Source organism: Carassius carassius, chromosome 38 (genome assembly GCF_963082965.1).
Source record: "Carassius carassius chromosome 38, fCarCar2.1, whole genome shotgun sequence".
In the NCBI taxonomy this organism is placed as follows: domain Eukaryota; kingdom Metazoa; phylum Chordata; class Actinopteri; order Cypriniformes; family Cyprinidae; genus Carassius; species Carassius carassius.
Genome location: NC_081792.1, coordinates 19,312,199 through 19,323,332, shown reverse-complemented (window position 1 = coordinate 19,323,332; position 11,134 = coordinate 19,312,199). Strand labels below are relative to the sequence as shown.

At 36.9% G+C, this 11,134-nt stretch overlaps 1 protein-coding gene across 3 annotated transcripts; it reads right to left on the bottom strand.

Moving 5' to 3' along the window:
- Nucleotides 1-821: 821 nt before the first annotated feature.
- LOC132119051 (uncharacterized) lies at nucleotides 822-3,634 on the bottom strand. Of its 3 annotated transcripts, none has more exons than XM_059528794.1 (6): nucleotides 3,516-3,634; nucleotides 3,166-3,419; nucleotides 2,849-2,983; nucleotides 2,519-2,659; nucleotides 2,322-2,442; nucleotides 822-1,386 (listed from the first exon to the last, which is right to left on the bottom strand). In XM_059528794.1, the coding sequence occupies exons 1-6, from the start codon at nucleotides 3,556-3,558 to the stop codon at nucleotides 1,169-1,171; spliced, it is 912 nt and encodes a 303-aa protein (XP_059384777.1). In that variant the 5' UTR covers nucleotides 3,559-3,634; the 3' UTR covers nucleotides 822-1,168. The 3 variants fall into 3 exon arrangements, with proteins under 3 accessions (XP_059384777.1, XP_059384778.1, XP_059384779.1); XM_059528795.1 differs by having other exon boundaries at nucleotides 2,855-2,983; XM_059528796.1 differs by lacking the exon at nucleotides 2,849-2,983.
- Nucleotides 3,635-11,134: the final 7,500 nt, after the last annotated feature.

Below are 11,134 nucleotides of genomic sequence, written 5' to 3'. Positions count from 1 at the left end.
CTAATAAAACACACCTGAACCAGCTAAAAAATATCTTCAGGAACATTCAGTTACAGACAAGCGTGTTGGAATTGAACACTGCAAGATTGTGCCCCCCTGGTTTAAAATGACCAGAACCACAGTCATGATTTTTCTGTTTACCTTTAGATGCAGTATTCTGATTCTGCTGCAGTTGAACAAGAGAGTGGAGGAGACACTGAAGAAATTCACTTTGGGGTCAATGTGCCTGCAATTCAGAGGCCTCAACTCACAAATGAGCAACTTGAGCAGCTTGTGTCACAAATTGATCCACTGCAGGAGTCCGAGTCATTTGGAGTTGACATATACCTCCAGACTCTCACATATGTACAGACATTGGTTGAAGAAAGGGTCATTTGAAGGGTCTTTTTCTGCAGTTGTAATTTTTGTTGTCATCATGAATGTAAAAGCAGGGTCTTTGAGTCCTTTGGCCAGAGGATAGATTTACCAGATGACAGCAAGGTTGTAAACTGTCTAGACACCCATTGTATTATAATACATTTGTAAATGTATATGTAGTTGGGTATAAAGTACAATCTATCAAAGACTTACTGATGTAAAGAATTTTGATATGTAAAATAAAGACGAAGACTTTGGAAGAATGAGATTTATTGTAAAATTTTATTTCTTGAGGTAGTTTATTTTAAATGACTAATGGTAGACAATGAAAATGTCAAATGTAAATGAGTCAATTGAATTCTCTATGTGCAAGGCAACATTTCTAACAGGTGCCTACAAAAAGAACTAGATATGTAATAAATGAAGTGCGTAAGAATGTGTGTCTAGACTTAACTGAGTCCAAATCCAGTATATGCTGTATTTGTACAGGATTTTAAATTGCAAACTGTGTAGACAGCAAAAACCTAAATTAAACAAGTTGATTCATAAATCCCATATCTACAAGGAAGCAACAGTTGTATACAAGAACTGTAGATATGTGAATTAATGAATACAAACCACATATTCTGAAAGTGCCTGTGTATATGCTGTGTTTCCACAGGATTTTAAATTGCTTGTATAGACAGCAAAAACCTAAATTAAACAAGTTGGTTGATAAATCTCATATCTGCAAGGAAGCAACAGTTGTATACAAGAACTGTAGATATGGGAATTAATGAATACAAACGACATATTCTGAAAGTGTCTGGACTTAAACAAGTCCAAATCCAGTCGATGCTGTGTTTGCACAAGCATGCAAAGTAGAAGTGAAATCACCCATTGTAAGTATGTCAGCAGGAAGCATTAGGGTCCTGCTGCAGGTGGAAGCCTTGAAAAACCTCCCCCTCCAAATTTTAACCTGCAGGCTCTTGGATGGCACCTCCCATCCAGTCCAAAATGTCAAGAGCTTTTGCAGCTGGTCTGTGGTAGCTGTGTGGACAAAATCACAAGATGCATACAAACAACTCAACACTTTTTGTAAGGTTGTACACAACCTCGTTCCAAACCCAGTAAGACCTTCGTTCTTTGGAACACAAATTTTTGTGATTTTGTTTAATAAAATCTGAGAGCTTTCTAAACCCTACATAGACCGCAACATGATTATCACTGTCAAGGTCCAGAGAGATAGTTAATACATCGTTAAAATTGTCCATGTGACTACAGTGGTACAACGTTAATATTATGAAGCGACGAGAATACTTTTTGTGCGCACAAAAACAAACAAAGAAACAACTTTATTCAACTGTCTGTGTAGTAAACAGTGCAGCGTTTCCGCAATGTACGTCAGAACACCGGCTCACCATCGTGGTGCTCATGTGAACAGCCACGGACAATAAAGAATCTCCATTCCGGAAGTGCTGCACTGTCTTTACAATGTAAACTTCGTATGAGACTGACGCAGACTAGAAGAAATTGTTGAAAAAAGTTGTTATTTTTGAGCACTTCATAACATTAAGGATGAACCACTGTAGTCACATGGACTGTTTGAAACGATGTCTTTACTACCTTTCTGGGCCTTGAAATTGGTCGTTGTGTAGCTGTCTATGGAGGGATCGGCAAGCTCTCAGATTTCATCAAAAAAATCTTAATATGCGTTCCGAAGATGAAGGAAGGTCTTACGGGTCATGAGGGTAAGTAAATGACAGAAATTAAATTTTTTGGGTGAACTAACCCTTTAAAAGAAGTCTTACAATGAACAGTTTGAACAATACTTTTACAGAATTAATGTAATTAAACAAACAATTTATGATAAAGCTTAAAAAAAAACCAATATGAATAATGATTGTTGCCAATTTGACTTTCAAAGTATTCAGTAACAGGAGCTCAAATATTTTTTGACAAATATGTGAAAAAGGACATATTACCTTTCTGAATGTATTCACGTAGAAACTGTATTTGGCGAGTGACAACTTCAGGGCGCAATCTGTCGTCGTCATCGTCGTCATCTGATTCAGCAACAGGCCAAACAATGTGCTGAAGAATTACCTAAAATTAAAATGTAACAAATCACCAAATCAAACTGCACAAGGACGAATTGCGTCTATTCATCTGAAGGATATACCTCTGGGCCATACTCAGCATCACTTGCCCTTGGGAAGAGCACTTTAACAGCATCTTCTCTTTCAGTGATAAATGGCCAAATCTTTGTCTCTTTGATTCCACACCTCAGCTGCTTTACTTGACATTTAGTCCTATACAAAACCTAGGGAAATCAAGTACAGTAATACAACTATTTCAAGGAAGTGTTTTCTTTACACATCTCTGGGAATTAATGGATCTGAGGAACTCTTATTAGTCACTAAACGCCTGCAGTGCAACAATCAGTGTGTCCAACATCAGTAAAGTCAAAATGAACAAGGTAATAAATAAGATTAGATATTAAAAGATTAACACTCACAGCATGTTGCAGCATCCTGTTAAAGAGCCATTTCCGGTGGTCTTCAGAAAACCCAGGAAGATCCCACATAACAGAAAGTCTCGTGATTTCCTCCCTTTCCTCCTCAGAAATGGGACGATTACCTTCCAGCTGATAATTTTTCTTATTACAAGCTTGCAATTACAATACTTCATTTTTATTACAATCAAATCTTAGTATCAGATAATTATATATTCAGTATATGAGTTTACCACAGACTGGTATAAAGTATGCAGGGAAATAATTTATCCTATTTTCATTTCAGTATGATGATAGAAATGTTTTGCACCTACCAATTGGATAGTATGCCTCTGATCCAAATCAGGACAGTCCTTCAGATGAATCTCTGCAGTCTCAATGGCACCACCCACCAACACATGGATTATGGCAGGGCTAATCCCAGGAAGCAGAGGGCCACCGTGAAGAAATGAGTGGCCAATCATGCGACCAGCAACAACAAATAAGTCGCTATCGAGCAGAGTTTGACTGCAGCATGGAACAAGGTGATCCTGTTCACCCTCAAACAGGAGTGTTATATCTGCTACACCTGAAAAATAATTTAATGGTACACTATTAATAATCATGCATTTTTTTTGTATAAATTAGGATGATATACACAATATTGCAATTATAGAATGAATACCAAAATTGAGAGAAAAACCAGTCCTCAACTTCTCAATAGTCATACTCAGGAGGTGTCTATTGACCCCATCACCAATTGCAGCATCTCCTATAGAACATAAGTTATGTAAGAGAAATGCTATGAAGACTTTCTGCTAATACATATTAAAGATTATATAAAAGAAATTCTGCAACAAATTAAAAAAAGGAAAGAACTGAGAAAGGCTTCGATTACAATATTCATAAATCTGCTAACAATTACCTTCTAATATGCACTTCAGTGGAGCAGCCCAGTTCACTCCCTTTGCCTTGTAAAAAGACAAAATGGATCTTTCTTGGTCCTCAGGACTGTCTTTTAAATCCAGGTGGAAACGCAGTGGCTTTGCCTGGCTCTGTTCCCTCAGCAGAGTCCTGCAGAACAATACAGACGCCATGCCTGGATCTAAAATCTTCATCCATTCTGTGATCATAATAAAAACAATAAAAACAATCAACCATTCTCTCATGAACATGAATGAATAAATAAGCTCCCTACATTGTTCCATTATACTTGGTATACTATAATAAATTATACTTCACAAAGGTTACCGTTTGAATTAGCTCCTGCTTGTACAGATGAGTCCACAGCTGAAGAAGGTCCAGGAAGTTCCTCTGTCTGATGGGGACTGTTATTGGTGGCATCCCTGGGACTATTTCTTCTTTCAAAAACAAAGTGAATTTCAGGTTTTGAAGTTGTCAAATTTAACATTTTTATAAAGTTTTGCAAAAATACAAGTGATACAACCTGTCAATGCAGAAATTTGCATGGGTTGGGAGTAAATCAGTTGGTATCACTGTCTGGCAAATGGGGCAAGTCTGTAAGTAAAACAAACATTTAAGAGATTAAAACAATTGAAGCGACAATTTTACAATATTTAGCAATATAAAAATATAGATTACCCCAAATGAATCCTCAGTGTCTGTAACCTGAAATTCTTCAGTATCATCCTCCAGATCTTGCTCAGATTCGGCTTTCTATTTCACAATTCGCATTCATTATTTTAATGCTCTCGACTACATGAAATTAGTGAATAAACATTAACAAAATTAGAGAAAGAATATATAAAATAACTTACTGAACATTCCTCTACATGTAGAGCCAGCATCTGAAGAGGCATTTTCTGGCCACATGACACACAGTTTGCTTTGGGCATTTTACAAAACTCAGGAGCATCGTAGGGTAGGGGTTCTGTTGAAAGTTTCTCTTGAATTGGAACCACATAGAGAACATTTTTACCATTGTTGGATGCAGATTTGAGTGCACGCAAAGAGTAGCCCTCAGCATCAGTTAAAATCATGGAGAGTTTTCGGCGCCCACTTCCACCTTATTGAATAGAAATGTAAATATTTGAGTATTGTCAGTTCCAACACTCTTCTTTTACATGTACAGCACATCACAAGAACCCAGCAATCAAGTTGAATTATTTACATGAATTTATCACCCTGACAAGTCATTTGAATTATGTAGGCTATAGCATTTTTTACAATAATAGTTTCAAAATAGATTTACATAAAGTCATACTGGTATGTCTATAATGTCTCAATGCTTTATCATATGGCAAGATACAGTAAATTGTCGCAAGTGAAAAAACCCGCCTGTCAAAAAAGTCTGATGCTCAGGCACATGCCTTAGAACATAACCTATCAATATTTCAATTTCTTGCTTTCAAACGCTTAGTGAGAGTAAGCAAGTCTCAAAGTAAGATGCAATCTAAAGATATTAACATTTTTCTAATTTAATTAGCAGACTTTTAAGCAAGATGTTGAGGGAAAATTGGGTACGGCTTTAATTTCAATTACTAACATCTCCAACGTCAGACATAAATATGGTCATATAGCCACTCTGTAAGAAATTTAAACAGGGAGCTAATAGAAAGTATGTAATGCTTTGGGAGCATACCCATGTTCCCAGGGTCCTATGTTCCCCAGATTTATATGGCACATAAGAAATCCATGAAAAAATGGGACCTATGTTACCCAGTAAAATGGTAGCCGATGTTAACACACAAAGTAAACTTTTTAAACCCTAACCCACAATAAAATACGTCAAATTTAACACTAGCTCGACTGAACAACACTGAGAGAGATCCCTCTATTAATTCACTTGCTTGACTTGAGATTGATTGGTGGAGAAGGTATATTTAGTGGAGTACTGTCTGTGATTATATCCAAATGAAATTTGGAAAGTTGTTAGAAGTACAGAAAAAGTTCAGTTCAGCATATGATAATTGAATCTGTGATTAGAACATACTTTATAGCCTGGGGAACATAGTTATATGCTCCTTGTGTGCCATATAAATATGGGGAACATAGGACACTGGGAACATAGGAATGAGAGGCAAAACTGTGGCAAAAGAATGAAAAAATTCCATATTGATGGTAGCAGGGAAAGATAAAACTTCATACTACATACAGAATTCAAACTACATAGGGGGAGACAATTCTCTACTGGCATCTTGTAATAATATGTACTAATATATCAAATGCAGGATAAAATGTACAAATAAAATCATTACCAGTGGCTTTGTAAAACATCCAGCTTCTATTAAGGCATCTTAATTTTGGAAACTCATTCTCCAGTTGATCAAAAATCTAATGAAGATATAATCAATTGTCATTTGTCATACAGTTAGTCATATCAATATATGTGACACGTGCTGGCAAAATGAGTGGGAATGCGCACAGGCTTATTACAAGCTACAACGAGGTAAAACAAGTGAAATTGTCAATTTTGGGTTTCCACAAAAAGTGTGAGTTCATTAAGCCCTCATCTAGCAATTCCAGTGCTCCAAATAGCAAATAAACATCTAAAAGTATCTTTGTTTGTGTCTTTTCTGAGAGGAGCACCTAGTTTTCTCTACTCGCTTCTGGACGACTGGCACTTCCTCTCAGAACTCAATACAAGTTTGGTATTTTTTAAAGCGCAGTGTTACAACTTTGTGAATATTCATAGTGAATTCTTGATGGCATGAGTCTGAACCAATGAAATGTGATTTTCAAACTCATCCTGACAAAACATTCTTACTCGCGCTGACTGACACATCCGAAAAAATGTGTGCACAAAGATTCTATAGATATATACATAGAATTACAGTATTTCAAAATATGTATTCTGTCCAGTATTCACGCAAACATTAGGCCTATCTGTTATGTCTAAAGTGAATGTTTGGTTAACTGTTGGGGAAAATCATCTGATGTGTAACATTATATTATATCTGTGCGGTACAGTAGTTCTTATATAGGCTGTCTGTTTCATTAATGTTACTCAAACAATTGTGGTATCATGGGGAAAAAGTTGAATATATACTTTTCCAATAGATATTTGGTTTTATTACCAAGGACTTTAAGGTATGGTTGCTCTGTGATTTTGGAACTTTCAGAAAACTGTAGCTTTTTTTTTGTCTGATTCCAACAAATCATACATCATTTTGAAGGTTTTATTGAGTACAGAATGTGAACAAGAACTCATTTTTGAAAATTTGCTAATTGCGACTCATTTTGCAAGCACGGGTCACAAATACAATAGGGTGTAAATAAGATTGGGCACAACACACAAGGGCTAATTCTAAAATATTTAAGCTATTTTTGTATTCTAATACATTCAAAAGATGTGCGCATCTTATGTTTTTTCTAAAAGACACAATCATCTTACCTCATCATGTTTGGCAATCTCATTGAAAGTGATAAGTCTTTTGCCAAGTCCCGCATGAGCTAAAATAAGCTCTTCTGAACTGCTCGGAGTGAGCTTTGGTGTGTTCGGAGCAGCAGGTTCAGATAAAACATATATTTGGAGCTCAGTTGTTTTAATTGATGAAATTGTTTGCCTTGGATGTGCCACAAAGCGCTTTTTTCCTCTGGCTTGGTCGGCTTGGGAACTAAACATTGCAGGAAATTGCCTAAATGCATAAGCCAAAACAAGAATAAGTTAGTTATGAAATGGTTTATCAAATGAAATCATCAATGAAAGCTGGGTTTAGGTGGAAAACTTAAGTGCATTTCAAGATCAAACAGAACAAAAATGCTTTCATATAAGCCAAACCTTTTCAGAGCCTGGGACACTCTAGCATCGGAAGGGAGGGAGGGTGAGGGCAAAGATACAGAGGGAGAGGGGATGCGTGTCTGTGGGGGGTTTGATGTGGAGTGGCCAGGCCCTGGTGTCAGATCCCTGGCGATAATCTGCACTAATGCCCGAGCAGCGCTCTCAACTTGTGCAGAAAGGCCCTGCACAAACAGTAATTTTAACACAAACTACAGCTATAGCCTAATATTTAACTGGACAAACTGTAGGTTAATGTAATCGAGTAAACATTCTATTTGAATACAAGGAATAATAATAATTAGGGCTGCCAACTTTTCACTAGTAATGGGAATTCAGATTTTTTTCCGAGAACTGTTTTTCTTCTGATAGTTCATTAATTTCAATGCTCATCCATGCATTAAAAATTCCAATGTCCATACAATCCATCCAAAAATAATATGCAAGCAAGAATAGAATAAGTGTGCCCCAAAGCATAGTATGTTGAAAGAACTATGTCAAAAGTCCCCGGATGGTCTACTATTTCCGGTAGATTTACGTGTGGATCCGTGCACGCAAATAATGTCCACACAACCTATAGATTGTCTACTCTTTTGCTACACACTCAAAATTATATTTTTTTTCTTCACAAAATGTTTAACAGTTACATACTTTTAGGGCGTAACGTTAGTAGAAGTAACTTTTAGGCGAATTGGGCTGCATCACGTCATGTAATAACTCACATTGCATTACAAATAACGACTTGCATTTAGCCCCCTCTTTCAAGTCGTTCCACAGGCTCAGTTCACGCATGATCGTAGTATCAGAGATGGGACGCTATTTTATTTATTGAATATAAAATCTGAATATAACAAAATGCATAAAACCAATCAATATAAAATACTGACACGGAAGGCTCAGTTAATAGGGACAAGGCGTCGTTTTCTTGATTCATTGCGGGGAAAACCGCGTCTCACATGCAGTGTAACGACATGACCCCCTAACCAACACGTGATGACTGTATAATATCGTTAGCCTCATAGCATAATTGCCTAAGTCATATTTCAATGTCTTTGGAAAACAAGAAGAAACAAAAAATGACTCAGGCAATTATGCTATGAGGCTATAACGATATGTGGAAGTTGGCAGCCCTACTAAAAATTGTCAGGCCCAGTCAAAATCGTCACACAACTCCACACATTTCTTCAGAATTGGCTGGCAAAACCATCTAACGTTACAATCAATCTTGTTACCGTAAAAGTTTATTTATAAGCTAATCCTAAATGTAAAATAAATATCGATTAGTTATGACCAATATTGACATAACAGGAACCTTGCTTAACTTCAGTTGATTTATTGTGGTAATTATTTAGCATCACTCACCTGTCTTGCCTCCTGATCGGCCATGTTGATGACTGACTGTCTGTTGTTGTATGGCAAGCCGTTCCCCCACCCCCACCCCCACCCCGGCTGTAAGCCAAAACGTGATTGGTTGAAGCGATAACGTGCTACGATTGGTCCGCTCAATGTGGCCGTTATTTGATTGGCTTGAGTAAACGGTGGGTGGAGTCCACTTATTTGTAGATTTATCTGCACGTCGACGCTAGAAGTGTTTCAAATCCACAAATGCACAGGAACCGATCCACAAATGCGTGCAGTGATTTACAAATGCACAAGAAGCAATTCGCACATGCGTGCAGCGACTTACAAATGCACAGACAGCGGTTCACAAATAAATGCCAGGTAGAGTTGTGTTTGTGACATAAAACACATTTGTAAATATTTTTTTTTTATTTGCAAATCTCATTTTATTTATTTGTGAGTTTTATATTTTTTTGTGAAACTCTTTACATTTATTTGTGAATTTGATATATTTTTGTGAATCTTGTTTCATTTATTTGTGGATCATAATCTATTTATTTGGAATAAAGCAACAATTTTCACCCCATAAAAAGCAAGTTGTCCAGACACTTTCCAAGACTCCAAACTTCCGCTAACTTCACCTAACTTCACCTATGGGGTGAAAATTGTTGCTTTATTCCAAATAAATAGATTATGATCCACAAATAAATGAAACAAGATTCACAAAAATATATCAAATTCACAAATAAATGTAAAGAGTTTCACAAAAAAATATAAAACTCACAAATAAATAAAATGAGATTTGCAAATAAAAAAAAAATATTTACAAATGTGTTTTATGTCACAAACACAACTCTACCTGGCATTTATTTGTGAACCGCTGTCTGTGCATTTGTAAGTCGCTGCACGCATGTGCGAATTGCTTCTTGTGCATTTGTAAATCACTGCACGCATTTGTGGATCGGTTCCTGTGCATTTGTGGATTTGAAACACTTCTAGCGTCGACGTGCAGATAAATCTACAAATAAGTGGACTCCACCCACCGTTTACTCAAGCCAATCAAATAACGGCCACATTGAGCGGACCAATCGTAGCACGTTATCGCTTCAACCAATCACGTTTTGGCTTACAGCCGGGGTGGGGGTGGGGGTGGGGGAACGGCTTGCCATACAACAACAGACAGTCAGTCATCAACATGGCCGATCAGGAGGCAAGACAGGTGAGTGATGCTAAATAATTACCACAATAAATCAACTGAAGTTAAGCAAGGTTCCTGTTATGTCAATATTGGTCATAACTAATCGATATTTATTTTACATTTAGGATTAGCTTATAAATAAACTTTTACGGTAACAAGATTGATTGTAACGTTAGATGGTTTTGCCAGCCAATTCTGAAGAAATGTGTGGAGTTGTGTGACGATTTTGACTGGGCCTGACAATTTTTAGTAGGGCTGCCAACTTCCACATATCGTTATAGCCTCATAGCATAATTGCCTGAGTCATTTTTTGTTTCTTCTTGTTTTCCAAAGACATTGAAATATGACTTAGGCAATTATGCTATGAGGCTAACGATATTATACAGTCATCACGTGTTGGTTAGGGGGTCATGTCGTTACACTGCATGTGAGACGCGGTTTTCCCCGCAATGAATCAAGAAAACGACGCCTTGTCCCTATTAACTGAGCCTTCCGTGTCAGTATTTTATATTGATTGGTTTTATGCATTTTGTTATATTCAGATTTTATATTCAATAAATAAAATAGCGTCCCATCTCTGATACTACGATCATGCGTGAACTGAGCCTGTGGAACGACTTGAAAGAGGGGGCTAAATGCAAGTCGTTATTTGTAATGCAATGTGAGTTATTACATGACGTGATGCAGCCCAATTCGCCTAAAAGTTACTTCTACTAACGTTACGCCCTAAAAGTATGTAACTGTTAAACATTTTGTGAAGAAAAAAAATATAATTTTGAGTGTGTAGCAAAAGAGTAGACAATCTATAGGTTGTGTGGACATTATTTGCGTGCACGGATCCACACGTAAATCTACCGGAAATAGTAGACCATCCGGGGACTTTTGACATAGTTCTTTCAACATACTATGCTTTGGGGCACACTTATTCTATTCTTGCTTGCATATTATTTTTGGATGGATTGTATGGACATTGGAATTTTTAATGCATGGATGAGCATTGAAATTAATGAACTATCAGAAGAAAAAC